Here is a 24,440-nt window from a genome sequence, read left to right on the forward strand (position 1 = left end):
GAGCTAAGATCTATATATTTTGTTTATCATGACAATATCCGTATTAAATGCGTTATATAGCAAACGCGTCACAAAGTTATTGTGCGAAGACGCAGAGTGTCAGAAGTTATAAAAATAATAGTACTTATACGTGGTTTGAAAAAGTGTCCAGTTCATAAGACGAGAAATACTCAAACATAAATTCCTTTTTGTTACGTTTTATGTCAACTACTAGCTGTTTAAAGTATAAAAGTCTGAGGGCTCGTAGTGGGCGCACCACAAATCGCCCATTTCGTAGCTTTGTACGTAACGACAAACAAAATCATTAATTCATATGTATTTGTTACTCCGTGTGTGACTGAAGGTTTGTAAATTAAAGAATTGTTTGTATTTATCATCAGGGTTGTCTGAAACAGTTTCAAAGGTGTGTTCGGTTGCACGTCCAGATTTTAAATAGGAGACTGAAAGTATAAACAGCTTCATTTAGCATCTGAATCCAAAGGGGTATCTGGGGTGTGCTCCCAGAAAATTAAAATAATAATATAATAAGAAATTCTAAATTTCGCGCAAAGCTGCACGAGGGTTACCTGGCTAGCCGTCCCTAATTTAGCAGTGTAAGACTAAAGGGAAGACAACTAGTCATCACCACCCACCGCCAACTCTTGGGGTACTCTTTTACCAACTAATAGTGGGATTGACCGTCACATTATAACGCCCCCACGGCTGAAAGGATGAGTATTTTTGGTGCGACGTGGATTCGAACCCACGACCCTTGGATTACGAATATACTGAGGTCCTCATCTCAAACTGTAACCAAATACATCCCAGTTTTCTCAGTTTAACCCGAATCTTTCACCGGCTAACAAGTTTAATAACTAAGTCTTTTACCCATACCTTTCACTTTCTTGTAGTCCCTCTGGTGTCACGTGATGAATGGATAAAAGTAATAATATATATAACGTAATTTTAGAGGACTAATTGATCAAGATTAACGAGACCAGTGGAGTATTTCAAATCTGCTCACAACTTGAAAGTCAACGTGATCTGTGATGGAAGAAAGGGTTAAATTTCACGCCTGTATCAGGTTTTACGTTAACTACGTGATAGAAATTAGGGATGTGTTGTAGCTGTACAGGTTTGATCTAGCTAAATATCACAAAACCTAACTCACACCTACACGAAACTGTTCATGTTGTATATTTTGTTTTTGTCCCATCTGAAGACATGTGAAATCCCTATAGAGTAAATTGACACAGAAGTTAACGTGTGGGACTGCGTATCGAAAGGACCCGGGATCGTGACGTGGTATCGTCAAACACGTTCGACTATTTTAGTTATGGGCGCTTAATAAAAGTGACTGTCATTCCAGTTAGGCCCGGCATGGCCAAGTGTGTTAAAGCGTTCATTTCGTAATCCGAGGGTCGCAGGTTCAAATCCCCGTCACACCAAACATGCTCGCCCTTTCAGCCGTGGGGCGTTATAATGTAACGGCCAATCCCACTATTCGTTGGTAAAAGAGTAGCCCGAGGATGGGTGGGTGGGTTGTGATGACTAGCTGGCTTCCCTCTAGTCTTACACTGCTAAATTAGGTAAGGCTAGCACAGATAGCTCTTGTGTAGTTTTGCGCGAAATTACAAAAAAAAAATTAAGTTATTTGCCTCAAAGAACCGGGCAAACCCCATGTAGAGACACACGTTTCACAAGCATGCCCTCTTATTATTTAAAATATTTCTCAAAGAGTGCCCTTATCTTTATAGTTATATAAAAATTTGACTGGTCAAAATTACAGAATCTTTATTCATTCCTGAAAACAAGAAAATACAAAGGTTAAAAACAATACACGATGTAGGGCAAAAGTAAGAAGACCCATAACCCGAACGCCTTCGAAAATTCGACCATTTTAAATGAAAAGTAAACCATTTCGTTAGTCTTAGCTTTCAAAGTGATTATGGATGAATGATACGCATGTGCTGTTACCCTTTTGTTGAAAGACTTAATGACAAATTCAACGGTTTCATAAGTGCAAATTCAAAGGGCATACATATATTTAAGGTGGTTTGTCATGTGTTAGGAAACTAACTAGTTATCCAACAGTTTCAGGTTAACCATCCACAAAAGTTTGTCACGAGAACTGTATAAAACTCCCTCCCACTCCAGAAAAAAAAAAAACTGTGCTGAAACAAAGAACATTGTTTTCTAGTGAAGTTTTCCACATATTTTCTTGTGGAATGGAATATGTCCGTGATTGTTTATTCAGTATGTTCTCATTGTCTGAAGGGAACATTCTTCAAATTTGCTTGTTTGTTGTTATGGGCAAAGCCACTGAAGTGCTGATGTGTTGTAATAATAATCAAACACTAATCTTTCATATATATTATAATAATTAGCTGTAGATCAGTAATAATTATATATTATGATAATTGGCTTTATTTTCTTAATAACTATATATTATGATAATTAGCTGAAAGTCGAAGGGAATTTCCAACAAGGATATTTTAAAGAATAATTTATTTCTTTTAAAACTGCCTTACAACTGCAAACAGCGACATCAGGTGGATAAAAAACGACATAGATTTTCCCATCAGTATGTTGTTTGCAGACGATATTTTTGATCTCCAGGTGCTAAGCCTAACGTTTATAGTGTTATAAATATATATTAAACTATGATTTCCGGGTGATAAGCCTAACGTATATAGTGTTATAAACATATATTAAACTGATTTACAGGTGATAGGCCTAACGTGTATAGTGTTATAAACATATATTAAACTATGATTTCCAGGTGCTAAACCTCACGTGTGCTGGTTTTGCCAGAAAAGATTTGCACTTGCCTGTAATCTTCGAGCTCATTTAAAAACTCACGAAGGTTTGTATTATTATTTATTACGTAATATTATTCTATACAACTGTTGGTTTGGTTTGTTTTGAATTTCGCGCAAAGCTAGCCGTCCCTAATTTAATAGTGTAAGACTAAAGGGAAAGCAGCTAGTCATCACCACCCACCGCCAATTCTTGGGCTACTCTTTTACCAACGAATAGTGGGATTGACCGTCACATTATAACGCACCTACGGCTGAAAGTGAGAGCATGTTTGATGCAACGGAGATTCGAACCCGTGACCCTTGGATAACGGGTCGAGACCCTAACCACCTGGCTTTGCCGGCCCGTAAAATTATTGTGTTATCATTTATTACTTAATATTGTTTGTAAAATTAGGTTAATTTATTCCTTTTATCTTGTGGTATTTAAAAGTGTAGCTTCGTGTTGCCCTTGTACATAAATCTTCATCCGTCCGTGGCGACACCTACCTGCCAGAAGTTTTTTGTAATTAATGCTTCGTTACTAGTAAAACGTCTCGGATGTCATTTCTCAGCTGTCAGAACAAGACAGCATATTTTATCCCAAATTGCTATAAATATAGGTTAGGATATTTCTTTTTAGGCGTTAGCTCTGTGTTAAAAAAATAAATGAATGGGAACAAAAGTGGAGCAAGGCTTGTTGCCTTGAAGGACAAACTGGTCTTGTGAAGACCGAAGGTCTGTCTGTGTAAATGAGATGGCAGACCATCATATGGTTCCTCCATATAGAATATAGTACGCTGTTTTAGTTGACGTGCCTGCATAACCTTGGTCTAGTTTTTACTAACAATCACTCGACCAGAATATTAAGTTAGGCTTCGAAACAAATAAATTTCGGGCTTTCAGTAGAATGTATTTCAGAAAACATCAAGTTTTCTTTTTCAATTTTGGGTTGATTTTTATTGATTATGTATTAATTTTTTCAATGAAATTCAAACATCATTTAAGGCAACTAGAATCTAGGCTCTCTGAATTCTAAACAGTAACTCAGTTTCTTGTTTCCAATTCACATAAGAAGTGTTTGTATAAAGACCAGATGTAATGTTTTTTGTTGTTGGCAGTGCAGGTGATTTCCAGGAACGTACTGTGTGTAAGACGGCCCCTCCTACCTCCGCCATGCACGAGTCTTACTTCGACTGCTACAACAAAAGCAACGGAGTCTCCTTAATTAGGAGACACGCTAACGTGACAAGTGGAAAGACCGTTTCACCCAAGCCCTCTCCGTCCTCCAGTCTTACGGCTCACATAGGAGGCACGAAGAACGAAACTTCACCGGCGCCCCTGCTTGTTGGAATTGTGGACCAACTGATGCTAAAGTACCGCGATAGAAACTGTCAGCTCTCGCCCCTTACACTGCTTTAGAAAACAGTCCTAATTTAATAACATTTGCTCAATACCCGTGTTTTAATACATTTTAGTGAATGACGAGCGAATTAGGCGTCTTTCGTTCGTGCCACTATTATCCGCCCCTAGTAGAAAAATAGAAATATTAACAAGGTCATAGCTCCTTACCCTTTTGTACCTTTTACAAACAGCGGCATCAAGTGGAGAAAAACTTCGTAGAACTCCCGTCGGTCTGATATGTACAAACGATATTTTTGCTAAAATCTAAGACAACTTTTTTCTGAACGTTTTTTTTTAGTATTGCGATTATATTTTCAAAAGAGGGCGCTAATTTGTGGGACCATCTTATTCCAGTGTATTAGGTTTTACTCACTGTTTTTTCACAAATTTGTGCTGTCGGTACACGTTTCTGTAAAATATTCAACGTTTTCAGATTGTTTATACTAATTGCACAATTTTGTATCACGCGTTTAGCATCAACAAATCAGCATTACAATTGCCTGGAAAAACCCAAATTGGATTACAAAGTAAAATAGTTGTGTTTACGTGAATTTCCTGGACGAATAAAATTTTATATTAGTTAAGAAAATTAATGTGTATTTTTGTTGGTTTTTTTTTAAGTTATTTTACTGAAGAAAAGTTATGCTTGTTCTAGTCAAAAAATAAATTAAGCCTTCTGTTTTACAAAAGAGGTCGCTTTTTAAGCTAGGGGTGGTATATGTATTGCAAGTGTAATTACTTTTCGTATAAATAAAATATTTCAAATGCGTCTATTGTGTACTTCACATACTTGGCATGAGTTTAAGTTGGATAATGTATAAGAAGGTTTACTGATAACTAAGTAATTTTAAATTTTCTGGACACTTTTATACCAAAAGAATAATACGAAATACATGGAGTAAAGATAAGTAACTCGGAAAATTTCATTCGAAAGAACAATGAACATTTATATTTGCTTTTTCTGTAGCATAATGAGGTACTTGCAGGAGTCAATAGCGAGGATCGAACCTCCAATTCTGGCCCGGCATGGCCAGATGGTTAAGGCACTCAACTCGTAATCCGAGTAATATGCTCGCCCTTTCAACCGTGGGGGCGTTATAAGTGACGGTCAATTCTACTATTCATTGATAAAGAGTAGACCAAGAGTTCAAGGTAGGTGATAATAACTAGGTGTCCTCCTCTCTAGTCTTACACTACTAAATTAGGGACGGCTAGCATAGATAGCCCTCGAGTAGCTTTGCGCGAAATAAAAAACAAACAAACAAAACTTCCAGTTCCGGTGTCCTATTTTTATACAGGACCTTTAGCTAAGCAATGAATCACTGGGGTATCTTTCCCCAATAAGAGTTATTCTATTTCACTTTATAATAATGAACTATTGACGAGTCTCTACGGAGATGATCGAACCTTGAATTCTAATATTATATTTTCGTATGAGACCTATAGTTAAGCAATAAGTCACCGAAATAGTTCCCTCCCCCAAATGTGAGATTTCTTTTTCATTTTTCCCTGGACATGATGTACACTTATACATAAAAACCGAAATTATTATTAGGCCTTGGCTTTAAAAACAATCAATAAGAACAACCAGATAACTTATATCACTAAGGGAGAAATCTACGAATTGCAACCAGAAAAGCAAACAAATCGACTTATAACTTACAATATAAGTAATGAACATGTATCTTAGTGTTTGTGAAACTTCACGTTCTATTGAACATACTCAATAAACCCCAGGTGTAATTTTTTTTCTGAGTAATTACTTATCCAAAACTGGGAAAGGAGCAGAAACCGGTTTAAATACCCGGTATGTAACATTCTACCAGTTTACCTAGAGAGAAAAAACAAAGTTCTGATTGGCCTGAAGTATCTCATTTCTCGTTTGATTATTTGTTACTGTGTCGATCAGGGAATTGATGGTACCATGACAACATTAAAAATCGTTGATTTATATTTACAGACTGTAGTTTTTCAAGTTGTATTTTCAACATGGTACCATGACAACATTAAAATTATTGATCTGCAGTTAAAAACTATCGTTTTTCAAGTTGTATATTCAACATCGCATTACAATATCATAACAGTATGAAACATCCAACTTGAATTATAGTTACAAATCTGCAGTGTCTCAGGTTATCTTCATGGTTACGATTCCATGACAAAATAATTAGCTTTTTCTCATATAACCTTCCTTAAGAGATTACCGTGACAACAAAGATGGAAAGAAACATCAACGTCACTCTTTCGTTTCTAACCAACTTTATAAATTAATGGTTTATCGCGTGATATTTTATAAACATCTTTTAAACAACGTAGGTGGCGAAGAGAAAGCTGCCGTTTCTTCGCCATCAAATTAACGCCGTGTAGGACACAGCTTCAAAAAAAAATGTCTTTGGTTCATAAACCTGCCTGCTTATGAGGCCTAGTGGTTAATGTTCCAAATGTGCTTTGTTTGCGTATCGTTGTCACAGAATCTCGCTTCTGAATTTGAAGTAGCAAGTGCGTTATAAAAATGACAGTCAAATCCTACCATTCATTTTCAATAACTCAATGGGTGGCAGTGAGTGCTGTTGAATGTCTGTCTTCCCTCTAGCTGTGAGTTCAAAATGAGAGATGAATAACTTAAAATGCAATCTAAATCTTAAGACGCTTCAGCAACGCCACCTTCAGTATTTTTATTGAATAAAGCGTAAAAAAAGGTCGCTCCTAACTACTTGCACAAGTGTCCCAAAATAATTTCATAAACAATGTCTGTGCTTGCTAATTGATATTAATCACAGCGATAAGGCTTAAGATATATTACCTATAATTTTTATGATGCATCGTTGTATCACTATTCTTTGGTAAAAGAGCAGCCCAAGAGTTGGCGGTGGGTGGTGATGACTACTTACCTTCCCTCTCGTCTTGCTCTACTAAATTAGGGACGACGTGTATCATTAAGCAAAATTCGAAACAAACCAAACAACGTTTCTTATTTTGGAGATCTCTATAGATTTGTGTTTCAGATTTGAGAAAGCTGTGCAAACCTTATTTTTTTACGTCCCACATAATTGATTTATCATCTACTGACCAGCTATGTTGTTTCGGCTTTGCGGCATTCGGTCATTTCTTTCACGTATTTTTAGAGCTTGATTCAATGACAGTGACTTTACCAACAAGGCTATAAGAACTGCATGACAATATATACATGTATACGAGGTCTGTTCAAAAAATACGCGGACTGTTTGAATTGCGCGGCTCCAGTTGGTTCCAGGGGAATCCGCTAGGTTCGCACAGATCAGCTGATTACGACGCCATTTCCCGATTGCAGATATCTTCATTTGTGTATTAGCTACGCGGTTTTAAGTGAAGTGCGATTTTTTTCGTTTGGCGGATTTCAGAATGAATGACCTGAAGGAGCAACGACTTGCTGTGAAATTTTGTGTTTAACTTGGAAAATCTGCCACTGAAACTTTTGCTATGCTTAACACGGCTTACGGTGATGTTGCTATGAAGCGTACGGCATGTTTCAAGTGGCATGAACGTTTTAAGGATGGTCGACAGTCCATTGAAGATGATGAGCGTCCTGGACGTCCTTCCACGTCAACTGACGACCCACACGTTGACAAAATCAATACCCTGATGCGGGCAAATCGACGTCTGACTGTCAGGGATCTTGCTGAAGAGTGTGGGATATCAGTTGGATCTTGTTACGAGATATTGACCGAAAAATTGAAGATGCACCGCGTTGCTGCGAAATTTGTGCCTCAGAACTCGTGAGTTTTTGGCCAAACACTCGATCACTGTTTTCCCCACCACCACCACCCCCTACTCACCTGACCTTGCTCCTTACGATTTTTTCTTGTTCCCCAAACTCAAAAGACCCTTGAAAGGAAGAAGATTTGAGACGATTCCCGAGATTAAGGCAAATGCGACGAAGGAGCTGGAGGACATTACAAAAGAAGGGTACCAGGACTGTTTCAACAAGTGGAAACACCGTTGGGATAAGTTTGTGCGTTGGGGAGGAGAGTACTTTGAAGGGGTCCCAGATCTGTAACTTCTAAATAAAGTACATTTTGTTTTATGACGTCAGTCCGCGTATTTTTTGAACAGTCCTCGTATAACGTTGAACTATAATTGGTCGAAACCCAAATACCTGATTTATTTTGGTCTTGGAAAGTAAAAGAAAATAACAGATATAACAAAATAGCATAATTCAAGCGAACTCCGTCATATTACTGCCACCTGGAGCCAGATTCGATTAAATTTTAAGTACTTCTCTGTGTTCATTCTCTTGATCTATTTATAAAATAAACTTTAACCTTGTTCTCTAGCTTCTTCAGGATTCGTGACCCAATAAAGCATGCAATGACGTGTGGCTCGCCAGTAGTAATGGGTTTATTTTTATTACACTATAAAACAAGTACGTTCACTTGGTTCAACAATGTCGAAGTTAACTTTCAGTCTTTCTTTGCAACACAAAGAATCGTAAACCAGTCTTCTAAAAATTCCTGTCTTCAAACAAAGATGTAATGGGATAAAGTTTACTTAGCAACTGAAAACAAAAAACATCAAGCAGAATTTGTACTGGTGGATTATCAATAAATAACAGAAAACAAGGGTCAAGATCAAGATAAACAACTGGACATTAAATATCGAATTATCGCATCTTTTACTGCTTTTATAAATTCCAGACAAAGGCATCTTAAGATTTGTTTGGATTTCACGCAGGTACACGAGGGCTATCCGCGATATCCGTACCTAATTTAGCCGTGTAAGGCTAGAGGGAAGGAAGCTAGTCATCACCAACCCACCGCCAACTCTTGGGCTACTCTTTTACTAAATGATAGTTGTGGGAGTGACTTTCACGTGAATGAAAGGGCAAACATGTTTAGTCACTGGGATTCGAACCCGCGATACCCAAGTTGCCACTTAACACCCAAGTAAAATGCTTCATATTTTGATAAACTGTGGAAATGAAGAGCTGGGTGTTACTTAACTGAAATTATCGCAGCGCCAAAATTCGTGGTTCGATTCACTGAGGTGAACGAATCATAGCGTGCGTTGTTTTGATCTGAAACCAAAGTTAAATGTAAAACATGTAAATTGATACTTTAAATTTGTGTGAAGGCATATACCAAAGACCTTCCGATAGTTTGTTTGTTTTATTATTATGCGGCCCGGCATGGCCAAGCGTGTTAAGGTGTGCGACTCGTAATCTGAGGGTCGCGGGTTCGCATCCTCGTCGCACCAAACATGTTCGCCCTTTCAGCCGTGGGGGGCGTTATAATGTCACGGTCAATCCCACTATTCGTTGGTAAAAGAGTAGCCCAAGAGTTGGCGGTGGGTGGTGATGACTAGCCACCTTCCCTCTAGTCTTACACTGCTAAATTAGGGACGGCTAGCACAGATAGCCCTCGAGTAGCTTCGTGCGAAATTCAAAAACAAACGAGCGAACGTATTATTATGCACAAATGGCTATCTATGCTCTGCGTACCATAGCTATGGAAACCAACTTTCTAGCAGTATAATTTCGTAGACACTGGGCGGGAGATTTTTGATGATTTTTTTAATTAAAAAAGATAAAAATCCGAGGTTTGATACCTGAATTCGCAGTTTTGTAATAAAAAGTAACAACACGTGAAAAATGAAACACGATTTTGGGATAAGAAATAACTGTTAATTGACGAAAAGACAAAATAACAAGATTTAATCAAGTAAAATCGTTTAACCTACATAGTCGTAACGAGGTTACACTTGCATTATTTTAGACACGTGGTTTTAATTAGAAGCTACATAACATATATTGACTTATAATAATATCTGTGTGTAATCAAGTCTTTAAAGAATCAAAAAATAACAGAAATGAAGGACTCAGAACCTGAATCAGGACTGGTGTTATGTTTTAACCACTGTATAGTTACTCCAAACTTCAGCCACCATGTTTTAACCACTGTAACGTCACTCCAAACATTAACCACTACATCTTAAACATCAAACAGTTTATGTAACAAATGTTCTTCTTCAACTTTGTTAGACTCACATGTTTCAACAGAACCAATGAACTACATATGAACTACATATAAACTACATATGAACTACATATAAACTACATAGTAACTATATATGAGTTACATATAAACTACATAGTAACTATATATGAGTTACATATAAACTACATATGAGTTACATATTAACTACATATAAGCTACATATGAACTACTTAAAACGTTTGTTTGTTTTTGAATTTTGTGCAAAACTACACGAGGGCTATCTGCGCACACGAAACGTACGCAGTCGATGTTTTTAATAACATCAAAATTCTTCTATGGCTTACAAGCACTCCTGGGAGGAAAGACACAAATCACGTGTTTATATAACCCTCTTCCCTTCCCTCGAAACCAAAACGAGTTTATTAAGCACTTAATAAGGTTTTCATTTCACGTGCATAATGAGTAACTGGTTGAAGAAAAAGTGAGGTGTGAAGAGATAACATTGTGTTGAACTTAATGGTTTGAATTATGTTAATACGAAAATATAATAGAACGTGCTTTGAGTATTATGCCATCTGGTGTACAAGTAATGGAGTAACGTTCATTTAGGCTTAAGACAATTGGTAACAATAAACTTGAAGCGACAGAAGACCTGCGAGCACTAACTGGTTTTCTGGGTTATCCTAAAGTTTAATTTAAAAAAAAAATGTTAGTTTTATCTTATTTTTCAACTTGAACAGCGAAATGTCTTCAGGATATAACTTTCGTAGCTCTCACATAAACAGTCAAACACGGCCAATATTGTGGTGAGCTACAAACCGAAGGGCCCGGGGTTCGAGACATACCGTTAATGAACAAACTTTGGCGTTGTCCCTTATCATTTAAGGACGACAGCAGCAAGTTATTGTAGCAGCAGAATGCTTTTAAATTTAAGTTTTGGTTTTGGTATGAATGTATTAACACCTTCAGTTGTAGCCTAATTAAAGTGGCAGCTGTTCGGTTAAAACCTGGATTATCGCTTTGTGGCGGCTTATGCAGCTGGTCTTCCCTATGGCCGTCTATTAAAATCAGAATTATCCGACTTGACCATTTATCACGGAGCCCAGGATGGTCAAGTAGTTAAAGCGTTCGACTCGTAATCTGATGATCGCGGGTTCGAATCCCCGTTATACTAACATGCTCGCTCTTTGAGCCGTGGGGGCGTTATAATGCGAGAGTCAATCCCACTATTCGTTGGTAAAAGAGTTGGCGGTGGGTGACGACGACTACTTGCCTTCTCTTACAGTACTAATCTCTGAATGGCGAGTACAGATAACCCTCGTGTTGTTTTGCGCGAAATTCAGAAAACAAACAAACCATTTAACACAAACATGTTTTACTTTTTTATGTGGTTTATAAACTCAGTTCATCCCCGTCTCTTTCAAACTATTTGTTCTACCAGCAAAGATTATTTGTAACCATTAGAAAGGCGGTAAGTATTGATCATGGTGACTCTATTACCTAAGGTAGTCGGCTGTAACCCATAACAAAGATTTTATTTTTTATTGTGTCACAAAAAAACATCATTTTTTATGTTTTTTACACTTAAATTCCCACGAAAAATTCACTTTTCAAAAGCTCTCAGGTTTTCTGTTATCATCAAATATTTTTTGTTGCTTTTTATGTTATCGAAACTCGGTTTCTAAAGTTGCAAGTCTACAAAAACAACGGTTGACGGCTTAGTACCTCACCTGAACCTTGACCTCGAAAAACAGGGATATAAACATAAAATTAATCCTATATTTAAGTTATATCATAAATAGGGGCTTTCACGTCTTAGGCCTAAAGCGTAACACTTTAAGGATCACATTTTCGAAGGGAGAGGGAGTGAAAATTTCAAAATAAGTTTAGTTTTCAAATTTTGTATTTTTATAAAATATTTTAGAAACAAACTTCCACCCGTTTCTTTTCATTGCTGTCCTCGTATCGATTAATAATTTTCCTCGTGAGTTTTTTTTTTTTTTTGGAATTAAAAGATGCACAATAAGCTATCTGTGCTCTGCCCACCACGGGTATAGAAACCCGGCTTCCAGCAGTGTAAATACACAGAAATATCAGTGGACCTCTGGTGAGTAATTTGAAGAACAAGAGACTGATGTGAAACTGTGGGCCTCGAGCGTTACTTCAATTTAATAGCGCCTCCTGGTGATAACTTTAGATAAACATGAATATAAGGCTGTATTTCTGTTATGTGAGAGATTTATAACATTATATCCATGTTATACCGGACATGTAGAAAGTGAGACCGTATATCTTTATTTCATGGACTGCCTGAATAAAAGAAAACAGTTTATTAAAATGCCCCCCGCTAGTATACGGATTTACAACGCTAAAATCAGGGATTTGATTCCCCTCGGTAGGCTCAGCAGATAGTCCGATATGGCTTTGCTATAAGAAAAACACACATTTATTAAAAGGTATACCTGTAACAACAATGATTGTTTTATTTTTTATTAGTGGTTATTTTTGTATCCTTTTATTTAACGAAATATTTATTTGCTATGAGGAAGCAAAAAATATTCACTAAGTACTAAATTGATAAAATATCTTATACACGTCTTATCGAATCAGTTATTTCCATATTATGTCTCCCCCTAGTCGTCACCCGCTGGTAGAGCGATAAGTCTAACGATTTGCAACATTAAACTCAGGGATTCGATTCCCTTCGGTGAACTCAGCAGATAGCCTCATGTGGCTTTGCTATAAGAAAAACACATACACAGCCTAGAAGCACAACACTATGTCTGCGGACTTAAAAAGCCAGAAGCCGGCTTTTGGTACCCCTATTGGACAGAGTACAGATATGTACCTCAAGACTGCTGGTAAAGTTATAAAAACTTTTATTAAAGCAAAGCAGAGAGCAACGTTTGCAAATTGTCTTTGTTAACCTGAAGATGACCTAACAAGGTTGAAACGTTGTTCTTTACTTTATTTTAATTAAAGTTTTAATTTTAAGACCCGTACCAGCCGTTTCGAGAGAACAGTTTCACTTCAAGTGGGTGTCTCGTCATTACGAGAGTAAAGATATTTCATAATGTAGCTTCGAGCTTCACGGCAAACGCATATTTCACGAAATACACATACATGTACATGTATATATTATGATACTAATATAAGTTAATGGTACTTAATATGCCGTATTTTTTTGTTTCTGGTTTTTGTTTGTTTTGTATTTTTTTCTTTTTGTGCATCTCTTTCTGAGTGCTCGTGTATTTGTAGGAAAGGATCCCCGGCGTGGCCAGGTGGTTAAGGCACTCGACTCGTAATCCGAAGGTCGTGGGTTCGAATCCCTGTCACACCAAACATGCTCGCCCTTTCAGCCGTGGGAGAGTAATAATGTGACGGTCAATCCCACTATTCGTTGGTAAAAGAGTAGCCCAAGAGTTGGCGGTGGGTGGTAATGACTAGCTGCCTCCCCTCTAGTCTTACCCTGCTAAATTAGGGTCGGCTGGCGCATATAACCCTCGTGTAGTTTGCGCGAAATTTAAAAACAAGCAAACAAACATAAAGCTAACATTAAATGTATGGTAAAAAAGAATGTTAATAAATATCCCATAATTTTTATCCCTTCTTGTTCCTAACAGTTTCGTGTGATATTTTATAAACATCTTTGAAACGACGTACGTGGCGAAGAGAAAGCTACCGTTCTGTCGCCATCAAATTAACGCCCTGCAGGACACAGCGGAGTTCAGGCGATATTTTCGGGTGGATTGAAAACACTTCGAGCTCTATCGGGTACGCCTCTATCTTCACCCACCCATCCCTTCCCGGAAGAAAAAAAAAATGCGAACAAGTTATAACTATCTTAGAACAGTGTTGAATATACAGTAACTGAGTTTAAGTTGAAGAACTGAACATTTTGGCTCATATGATGTCATACACACTATGGACACAGTCTTTATCAAATAAAAACACAGCGTATGTATGGGCTTCCATTACGATGGATAGTAGCTTTGTCTTCTGCTAGGTACACTCGTTGAAGGTCAGATCAAGGTTACTTGTATGAGAAGGAGGTATCTTGTTAAAACGAAACCTAAACCTTGAATTCAGTTAGCGAGACTGTGACAATATGTGACTGGTCATATTAGCGAGACTGTGACAATGTGTGACTGGTCATATTAGCGAGACTGTGACAATGTGTGACTGGTTATATTAGCGAGACTGTAACAATATGTGATTGGTCATTCTCGTTCCCCATAGATGAGGTCGCGACCTCTAGCTATTACCTTTGTAACTAGAAAAAGACATTGTCCTATCCTTACACATGGTTGCCTGTAGCAGTATTCTCCAGGAGCGGTAACAGGTATCACCTAACTTTGAGAAAGGAAGAGAAGAGAAAAAAAGATAATTTGAAGTACTTAACGACTGTCCTTGACCGCATGTCATGTTAAAGCCTGCATGTATTCATCACAATAGATATTAATACTACAGAAAGAAAAAAAACCTATGGTATGTTCCTATAACAATAGAGTACCGCCAATAAAACTTACCTAAATAACGTTATCCATAATCCAGGTTTATCGCATGTTACCATGAGGGAAAGACAACACCGGACACGATTCTAGGACATCATGTCCAAAACATATTTCCAAAATTTCTCTACGTCTTCCTGCCCGAAAGATAATTCCAGAGAAATTCATTGTCTTTTTTTTTTAACTTATTAACTTAAATTGGGAATAATTATCTATTATACCAAATAATAATAATAATTCACCACTCTCAAGAACCAATTAACTTACCAGAAGTCAAGTAACGTACTCGAATAAAGAAAAATCAGATGACTATGGATGAATATAATGATGAAAAGATTGGTTATTTTAGTACCACCAACGACATCATCTGTCTTCTGTGAGGTCGGGATAATATTTGTGTTAATAAACAACAACGATAATTATGGATTTAGTACAATAATTTAATAATATCTATATTAATGTTTGTAAAGAGACAAAGGTTCTCCTCTTGCTGAGTCTTATGTAAAAATGTATTTTTGTGACAACAATAAAACAACTATTTATTTACAGTTCCTCACCCCATCTTGTTAGGTCTTCATCTGAGATGTTTCATTTTGCCTCGCTGTTATTTGAGTAGTAGGTGGCAGCACGTGTCTGATACTTCCGGTAAGACCACGAACTGTTGATGGTACATCTCTAGTAACTATTGGCACATCTGTGAGCTACACTGGGCTATCTGCTGTGTTCATCGACGAGAATCGAACCCCTAATTTTAGCGTTGTAAATCCGAAGACTTGCCGCTGTGTCAGCGAAGCACACATATGTGATATGTCCACTAATTACTGGTAAATGTTAATGTGGCACTGGTAGTTATTGGCACATAGTATTTGCCATTAACTGTTTACCTTACTGGCAAGATATGATGTGTGTTTGGCTACAGTATGGCTGACGTACATTTAACATGTTATGTAATACGGACTGTTCAGTAAGTCATACGAGGTTTTACTCTAGTCTCATCCAGTTTATATTTTTTTAAACATCTGCTCTATCCACATACGAATCTAATATTTCTTGACGTAATCTTTACCCCCTGCAGCGTTTTTCGCGTTATGTATTCCTCTGCTTGTTAGACATGCATATTTGTTTGTTTGTTTTTAAATTTCGCGCAAAAATACGCGAGAGTTTAGTAGTGTAAGACTAGAGGGAAGGCGGCTAGTCATCACCACCCACTGTCAACTCTTGGGCTACTCTTTTACCAACGAATAGTGGGATTGACCGTCACATTATAACGCCACCGCGGCTGAAAGAGCGAGCATGTTTGGTGTGACAGGGATTCGAAACCGCGACCCTTAGATCACGAGTCGAGTGCCTTAACCACCTGGCCATGCCGGGGCCCTGGATATTTACTTGAGAAAGCTTAATATCATGTATATTTTTATTTGACGTTAGGTTCGCGCGTGGCCTGATAGCATACCAAACTATCCTTCTACGAATATACGGTTCGCGTCTTACCATCTTCAAAAACAGTCGCAGTATGCATGTCGGGGCCTCGGTTGCGTTATGAGGGTGACAGTCAAACTCCCACTACTTGATCAAGCAAGAGAAGCAAAAGTGTTGGCAGTGGGTGCTCTTAACTACCTGATATCATTCTAGTTTACCAGTTTAATATTATTGACAGCGAGTAATGTTAGCCCTAGTATTGCTCTGGGTAACTATACAAAGATATACTTTTTTTCGAAATTTTTATATTATCATATAAAAAATTTCCTCTGTACCTTTTAGTTAAATTCTTTTCATGTATCTCGAGTATTCACTGCGATACAGTGGTTAAATGTCCACATCGGAAATTCTCTGAGGTTCAAGCACAGAACTCTCACACCCTCCTAATTTAAAAGGACAGACAGTTAGCAGTATCGGTCGACTATTAAACAAATAGCGACATTCAATATTATGGGTATATAGCCACAAAGCTGAAAGTGAGAGTGACTCGAACCGTGGACTTCTCGATTGTCTATGCACCCTTTCTGAAGAACTTCTTAAAACAGATACCTGTATTAGGGTCCGGCATGGCCAGGTGGTTAAGGCGCTCGAATCGTAATCTGAGGGTCTCGGGTTCGTATTCCCGTTGCACCAAACATGCTCGCCCTTTCAGCCGTGGGGACGTTATTGTGTTACGATCAATCTTACTATTCGTTGGTAAAAGAGTAACTCAAGAGTTGGCGGTGGGTGGTGGTGATGACTATCTTCCTTTCCTCTAAATTAGGGGACGGCTAGCGCAGATAGCCCTCGTGTAGTTTTGTGCAAAATTCAAAAACAAACAAACCCTCTAGTCTCACATTGCTAAATTAGGGACGGCTAGCGCAGATAGCCCTCGTGTAGCTTTGTGCGAAATTCAAAAACAAACAAACAAACCCTCTAGTCTTACATTGCTAAATTAGGGACGGCTAGCGCAGATAGCCCTCGTGTAGCTTTGTGCGAAATTCAAAAACAAACAAACAAACCCTCTAGTCTTACATTGCTAAATTAGGGACGGCTAGCGCAGATAGCCCTGGTGTAGCTTTGCGCGAAATTTAAAACCAAACAATACCTGTATTAATTATAAACACACGTATCAAAAATAGTTAAATTCAGTTTTAATATCTGCTAAATTCATATATTTACCGTGTATATGTCATCTATGTTGTTCATAAAACTTTACCTTCAGGTTAACGTAATCAAGAAAAGCGTATCATTCCAGTTGTAAGAGTGCACGAGCAGAAAAGTGTAACCGGAACTGAATCGTATTATTTTGTTGTTGTTTTTTTATCACAGCCTCATAAACTAATATTAATCACAGGTTTAGAGAAAGGCGTGGCTCATGGGGTGGGGTAAGACCTACGTCGTCGACCGTCAATAGAAAGCTGATCACAAAGTTTGGGGTTAACTCAATAGAAGAACGAAAACGGGGTTAAGGTTAAACCAGATTTCTATTAAAACACGCGATGCATGGCAATGGCAGTGAGAGATAACTAGGGCTAGAAGACAAGGCCAGACCTCGACCTTGCAAAGATCGTGTCCATAAGAGGCGGTGAAAATGGTACAAAACATAAATAAATAAAAACTAAACTCGCATTTAAGAGATATGGAATGTACGAAAAATAATACATATATATACATATGTATATATAAAAAAAAACAAGCGTACGAACGCGGCTGGAAGTGAGAGCTGTTTTTCCTTCATTTTGTAAGCGTCTTTGTTAAGCCTACGTTCTCAAAACTGTCACTTCATTAGCGAGGTGACTAATCCATCTCGGCCCAGTATGGTCAGGTGGTTAGGGTGCTCGACTCATAATCTGAGAGTCGCGGGTTCGAATATCCGTCACACCAAACATGCTCATCCTTTCAGCCTTGGGGGCGTCATAATGTGACGTTAATCGCTCCATTCGTTGGTAAAAGAGTAGCCCAAGAATTGGCGGTGGGTGATGATGACTAGCTGCCTTCCCTCTAGTCTTACACTGCTAAATTAGGGACGGCTAGCGTAGATAGCCCTCGAGTAGCTTTGTGCGAAATTCAAAAAACAAACAAAAAAAAACAAGCCAGAGAAACAGAAAAATCAGACGCGATGAAAAAAGTACGCCCGCGGGCAAATTTGGGCGCAGAGGAGGCAACAGCCCTGATCGTCTCATTTCCTCACCACCATTTGAATAATAATAACAGGCCTCCAGGGGCAAAAAAAACCTTGAAAAGATTTATGTCCAGCCCTTGTTATAAAACTCATTAACTCAAGTCTAGATTAAAACAAGAGGTTTTAGAAAAACAAAACAGACGTCGTATCAAATAGGTCATCTTTATATCCGCCTCTGTTTTTATATTATCTATTGAAACACGTAATCTCTCTATTTACGATTACGGTATAAAACTATCTTTAGTCAATAAGATAAGCATCTCCCTCATGGAGTTGTGTACTATCATTAGGAAATCGGTTAACGAGTCGCCAAGAAAAACACACACACCAAGAAGTTATATCAGTATGTCTATTGGTAAATTATCAATGCTTTACTTAGCTTTAATGGCTGGAGTGACTTATCGTTAAACGAGCACACGGAGTGTGAATCCGTGGATTCGCGATTCTGGATCGTTCTCTATAAAAGAATCTCTGTGTCTTACGGTTATTGATGCATATTAAAAGAGTGGTGGTTACATGCAACTGTTCGATTATAAAGGAGTAACTGACGAGCTGGCTGTTGATTGGCTACCCATCCTATTGCCTACTCTACCCGATGGCTCGGCATGACCAAGTGTTTAGGGCACTCGTCTCGCGATCAGCTGTTCGCGGGTTCGAGTCCTCCCCTTATCAAACATGCTCGCCCTTTCAGCATTGTGAACGTTATACTTTGACGGTCAGTCCGTCTATTCGTTGGTAAAAGAGCAGCCAAAAAAATTGGCGGTGGGTGATGATGACTAGCTGGCTTCCCTCTAGCGTTTTGCTTTTAAATTAGGACAGCTGGCGCTAATAGCCCTCGTGTAGCTTTGTGTGTCAAACCCAAACCCAGTCTATCAGTTCACATTTACAGACAGTTATGCCCATGTGTAAAAAAGCAAAGAATAAATCCGAAAATGTATGGCTTTTCAGTAGTTTTAATCCTGTCACAGCGATATAACAGCTTTGTCTGCGTACTATTTTCAAATGTTTAGATCTACTGCAATATTCGAGAATTATTTTTGTCAGAAATTCTAAAAGATACAAACTTTACCTTTAATTTGAGATCTTTTCATGGTTACCTAAAGGTCAATAAAGGTCAATAGGAAAAAATGTCAAGAAAAAAATATTTTAGTAGAGTGTTTCAGAAAAGAAATTATCGAAACTGGACAAAACTCTTATAGAAGCTAATGACTTTATAAAAAGCATTATAGAATCATGTAACTTTGTTTTTCCGTTTTCTCACTAGAACAGTACTGACACCTGCTTCTTTAAAGATAATCTAACGTGTCGCGTGTCCAATATACACTTTTTCTGTGTTTACTTAACTATGCGACCAGGAAGTGTTTTAATAGTAATAATTCTTCAGATTTCAATCTGTGTTCTATAAAAAAGTAACTTTTGATTCGCGAATCAACATCTACTGCGTCTCGTTTTGTCTGCGGACTTATAACGCCAAAACCTAGGCTTCGATACCCGTGGTTGACAGAACATATATAACCCATTATGTAACTATTGTACTTATACCAGATGAACAATTGTATAAGTTAGGCTTAATTATAACGACATACAGTTGTATTAAACCCAAATACGGCAAAGTTTCCTTCCTAAATGGTAAGATGTGGTATGTTACGTCACAATAAGAATAATTACAATTTGATACATCAGTGTGTAACTACACTATTATAATGGGCCAATTAAGAGTAAAGTTTCTATAATCTATAATCAGTCGTATTCTTATTTTTGTACCTAAGCATTTTTCGCATCACATTTGCTTCTGTCTTATATTCGTATTAAACACATAATGGGAAAGCGAAGAATATTGTGCCAGCCGTTTATAAAGAGATTATCAGATTTATCGTACTTAAAGATCTGAAAAGAAAATTTTAAAAAAGACAGAATTCTTTAGATCCAGTTGAACCGGTCGAGCAAAAAATATTTTATATACATACTAACTATCCCTTCAATTGTTAATTCAGGTAAGTTTCTTTATAATGCCGCTAGGAGATAAGACATAAAATTTAATAGTATTTTATTTCTCCTTTTTTTTCCCCCGTCTTTTAATGTGAGTAAATTCACTGTTTCCTAGTTAAGTATGTGATAAAACCCGAGATGTGTTATGTATATATTACTCTCCTGACTCCGAGATAAATAAATGCAGAGTTTTTTTGTGTCAAAAAATACTTAAACAATTTTAATTATTTCAAAATCTTAGCAAAAAACAACGGATGTAACCACTTGAAAGTAACCTTGGCAACTTGATATATTTTAAGACGGCGTAATCTTACCATTTAATATTACCTGCATAAAACATTCCGATTGATACGCCATTAACGAACCAATCATTAAAACAACATCATTAAAATAAATATCTTTTGTGACGTCTCTGATGTGTGTCTGAGTTTGTCTGGGTGTGGCCCAGGGATTAGCGTGTCAGGAATACGTAATGTGATGGTCCGTGGACTTCCTTCTCTTGTTGTAGTAAATCGCGTTTTCTACTTTTGTTTGTTTGTTTTGAATTTCGCGCAAAGCTACACGAGGGCTATCTGCGCTAGCCGTCCCTAATTTAGCAGTGTAAGACTAGAGGGAAGGCAGCTAGTCATCACCACCCACCGCCAACACTTGGTGTACTCTTTTACCAACGAATAGTGGGATTGACCGTCACATTATAACGTCCTCACGGCTGAAAGGGCATGAATGTTTGGTGTGACAGGGATTCGAACCCGCGACCCTCAGATTACGATTCGAGTGCCTTAACCACCTGGCCATGCCGGGACCTTCCTACTTTTGAGCGTTATTTAATGAAAAAGTGACATTCAGTCCCACAATTCAATCCAATAAAAGTAGCCTAAAACTTGACTGCGGGTCCTATTAAGCAGTTTATCAGCTTTGCACAAAATCGGCTTCTACCTAAATTATTTTTTAAAATGACACAGTTACTTGTAATTAAGTCTTTTAAAGTCAAAGTGAATTCACAAAATAAACCTTTAAAACGAGTAAAAATTAATAAAACATTATAACTAAATATGAAAAAATAATACATTATAAAAAATAAAAAATCCTTGTAATTTTTGTAAAATAACTTCTTACAAATTATTATGTTTATAAATCCACCAGAATGAACAAGTTATAATGTTATATCTCGAAGCTAACCCTAAAACAGGATATGTATGAACGGTATGTTTATTATTGTACGGTTCCCCGGCCCGGCATGGCCAAGCGTATTAAGGCGTGCGACTTGTAATCTGAGGGTCGCGGATTCGCATCCCCCTCGCGCCAAATATGCTCGTCCTTTCAGCCGTGAGGGCGTTATAATGTGTCGGTCAATCCACTATTCGTTGATGAAATGTAAGCCCAAGAGTTGGCGGTGGGTGGTGATGACTAGCTGCCTTCCCTCTAGTCTTGCACTGCTAACTTAGGGACGGCTAGCAGAGATAGCCCTCGAGTAGCTTTGTGCGAAATTCAAAAACAAACAATTTATTATTGTACTGTTCAGATACGATTTGTGGTATAGTCTGTCATCGGGGTATTCGTTTCTTATATGACCGGTAGGTGGCTAACCATACTAATTTGTTTGTTTTTAAATTTCAGGCAAAGCTACACGAAGGATATCAGCACTAGCCGTCCCTAATTTGGCAGTGAAGTACTAGAGGGAAGGCAAGTAGTCATCAACACCCACCGCCAACAGTTCGTCTACTCTTTTACCAATGAATAGTGACATTGACCATTACATTATAACGCCCCCTACGGCTGAAAGAAACGAGCAAGTTTAGTGTTATAGGGATTCGAACCCGTAACCCCAGGTTACCAGTGGAGCGCCCAAACCACCTGGTCATGCCGGGCCTTTGTTCGTTTTAAAATCTAGCGCAGTATGACGTCAATTCTTGTAACAGTAATAACGGAAGCCTAACGTTACTCTTATTACACACCCACAGCCATAATATTCAATATTTAAAAAAATACTCCGGAAAAAAATAATAAATCGAAATAAAATTTGAATGAATCAGTGAGAAAATATTGTGTTGTCTTTTAATTAAACAGTTGTTGCTATTATCTGTATATATGTAAACAGTTTGCTGTTTTTGCTTCTAGAGAATAAACGAATGTACATTAAACCTGTTCTGAAACCTTTGTTAAAGAAACGTAGAAATAACGATTTTTTAACTGCCACTTAAAAGCAGGAAAAACAAAAAACTACATCGAGGTATCTTCTAGGCCTCGCAGTTTAAATCGTTAATCTACGTATCTTTTAATTTAAAACGTCTGGCAAAAATGTTTTTCGTGTTACATATATATTGTTTCGAATTACCCGCACAGCCACACGAGGGCTATCTACGCTAGCCGTCCCTAATTTAGCCGTTGTAAGGCTAGAGGGAAAGCAGCTAGTTATCACCACCCATCGCGAACTCTTGGGCTACTCTTTTACCAAGGAATAGTTGAATTGACTTTCACATTATAACACCCCCACGGCCGAATTGGCAAGCATGTTTGATATGACGGGGATTCGAACCCGCGACCCTCAGATTACGAGTCGAGTGCCTTAACCACCTGGCCATACGGGGGCCTATATATATATATTGTTACACATATTGTCAAAAATTACTTTACAAACACTTTTATTTAGGGTATCTTAAACCATTGCACTTAACGGGCTCTTAGGGTATTGGAATGAGGTGGTTCGAATCGATACAGAAAAAATAACAACACGAGTCTTTCACTGATATTTCTCATCACTACGATAAATGCTGGAAACGTAAAACACAGTAATATGAAGTCACTTAACTTGAAATTTGAAACTTTATGGTTACTGTTTCTGTCACCTTCAGAAACAAAAGTAACGTACTTTAAGGTTTTCGATTCCGGAACGTTTAGAAACAGAAGATAGACAGCAAATGGCTCGTAAAAGTCTTTAAACTTGAATTCGTACGAGTCTGTTGTTCAATACCAGTGGATCTAAGCTTTATTAACGTCTCTTAAGAGTTATATATTCCGGATTCTAAAAAAAAAACGGAAGTGACGTCATATAAGCTTGCTATTTCCCGGACTTTGAAAGTATCTAATGATTTCGTTTAATTCTAAAAACAATGCCCTTTAGAGTCTGAGACCGAAGCTATCGATTTCAAATAGAGGCTATACGGAAGTAGGTAACGATCCTAACCCGATGTAGTTACTAACATTTTATCGGCAGCCGTTCAACCCGAGTCATACGAGATAGAGATATTTCTGTGTAATGTACAGAGTTTTTAAATGTCTCTTACTTACAAAGTATTCCTACAATGGCATGCAGTTCTTGTAAATTATTTATAAGAGGAAACTAGTTAAACAAAACTAAAGAGCAAAAGTTAAGCCTAATCGATCACTTGGCATTGAGCTATACCAGTTTTGATGATCCAACCTGTTATTCGCTATAATAACTCTGCGAATAAAGGTATTTCAATGCATCGTATATACCATATACATTCCATCACCGTATTAAGCCTAGCTTCGTGCATTTATTTTTTTTACCTTTTCCAGGTTTACTGACAAGATGAGAGCAGGAATTTCCCGAAACCGGTAGAGCTCAAGGACAAGTAACATATCAAAAGATAGATTAGGTTTCACATTTACTGCCAGTATTTTTATGGGAAATATCTCGAGAATTAGTACCACGTGGGACAAGACGCTTTGAAAACATGTTGTTGGTGTGAACGTGCTTTGAATTCACTGTGAGGAAAACCGGTACCACTTGATAGGTGAGGTGAAGAAGAAGTGTCATTGGTCAATATTCAGTTCACGTGATATGGCAGCACAGTTGCAGATATGATAAACAAACTTTGTATTCCTAACAGTTAAAATAACTGATAACACCTGCAGTACCTCTGTGTAAAGTTGGAACAGCTGATTCCATACTTGGTTCATGACCTCACACAAATCCATGTCTCCGAAATAACATCCTAAACCCATCCTGAAAGATATGGTCGCAAGTGACGTGCGTGTGACAGATAGAACACTCAACGCGTCATTTTCTGTTGCCTATTTCAATGGAATGCACGTTACACGGAACACACACACTGTTGTAAATATCATTGTTGGAGGACCTAAACGTAGTGATAATAACTGTTTTATTTATTGTAAACAT

The 24,440-nt window shown here is 37.8% G+C and overlaps 1 protein-coding gene across 2 annotated transcripts in view; it reads left to right on the forward strand.

The window, feature by feature from the left end:
• Window positions 1–4,952, forward strand: part of LOC143258577 (PR domain zinc finger protein 5-like) — a 29,266-nt gene extending 24,314 nt beyond the window's left edge. The window contains exons 7-8 of one of the 2 annotated variants that reach the window (XM_076517744.1): window positions 2,762–2,845; window positions 3,904–4,952. In XM_076517744.1, coding sequence (XP_076373859.1) covers window positions 2,762–2,845; window positions 3,904–4,199 — 380 coding nt within the window. In that variant the 3' untranslated portion in view covers window positions 4,200–4,952. Of the gene's footprint in view, window positions 1–2,761; window positions 2,846–3,898 lie in introns of both variants that reach the window. The other variant, XM_076517754.1, reaches the window with a different exon arrangement.
• Window positions 4,953–24,440: the final 19,488 nt, after the last annotated feature.

This window comes from Tachypleus tridentatus, chromosome 1, assembly GCF_004210375.1.
Source record: "Tachypleus tridentatus isolate NWPU-2018 chromosome 1, ASM421037v1, whole genome shotgun sequence".
Classification (NCBI taxonomy): Eukaryota; Metazoa; Arthropoda; class Merostomata; order Xiphosura; family Limulidae; genus Tachypleus; species Tachypleus tridentatus.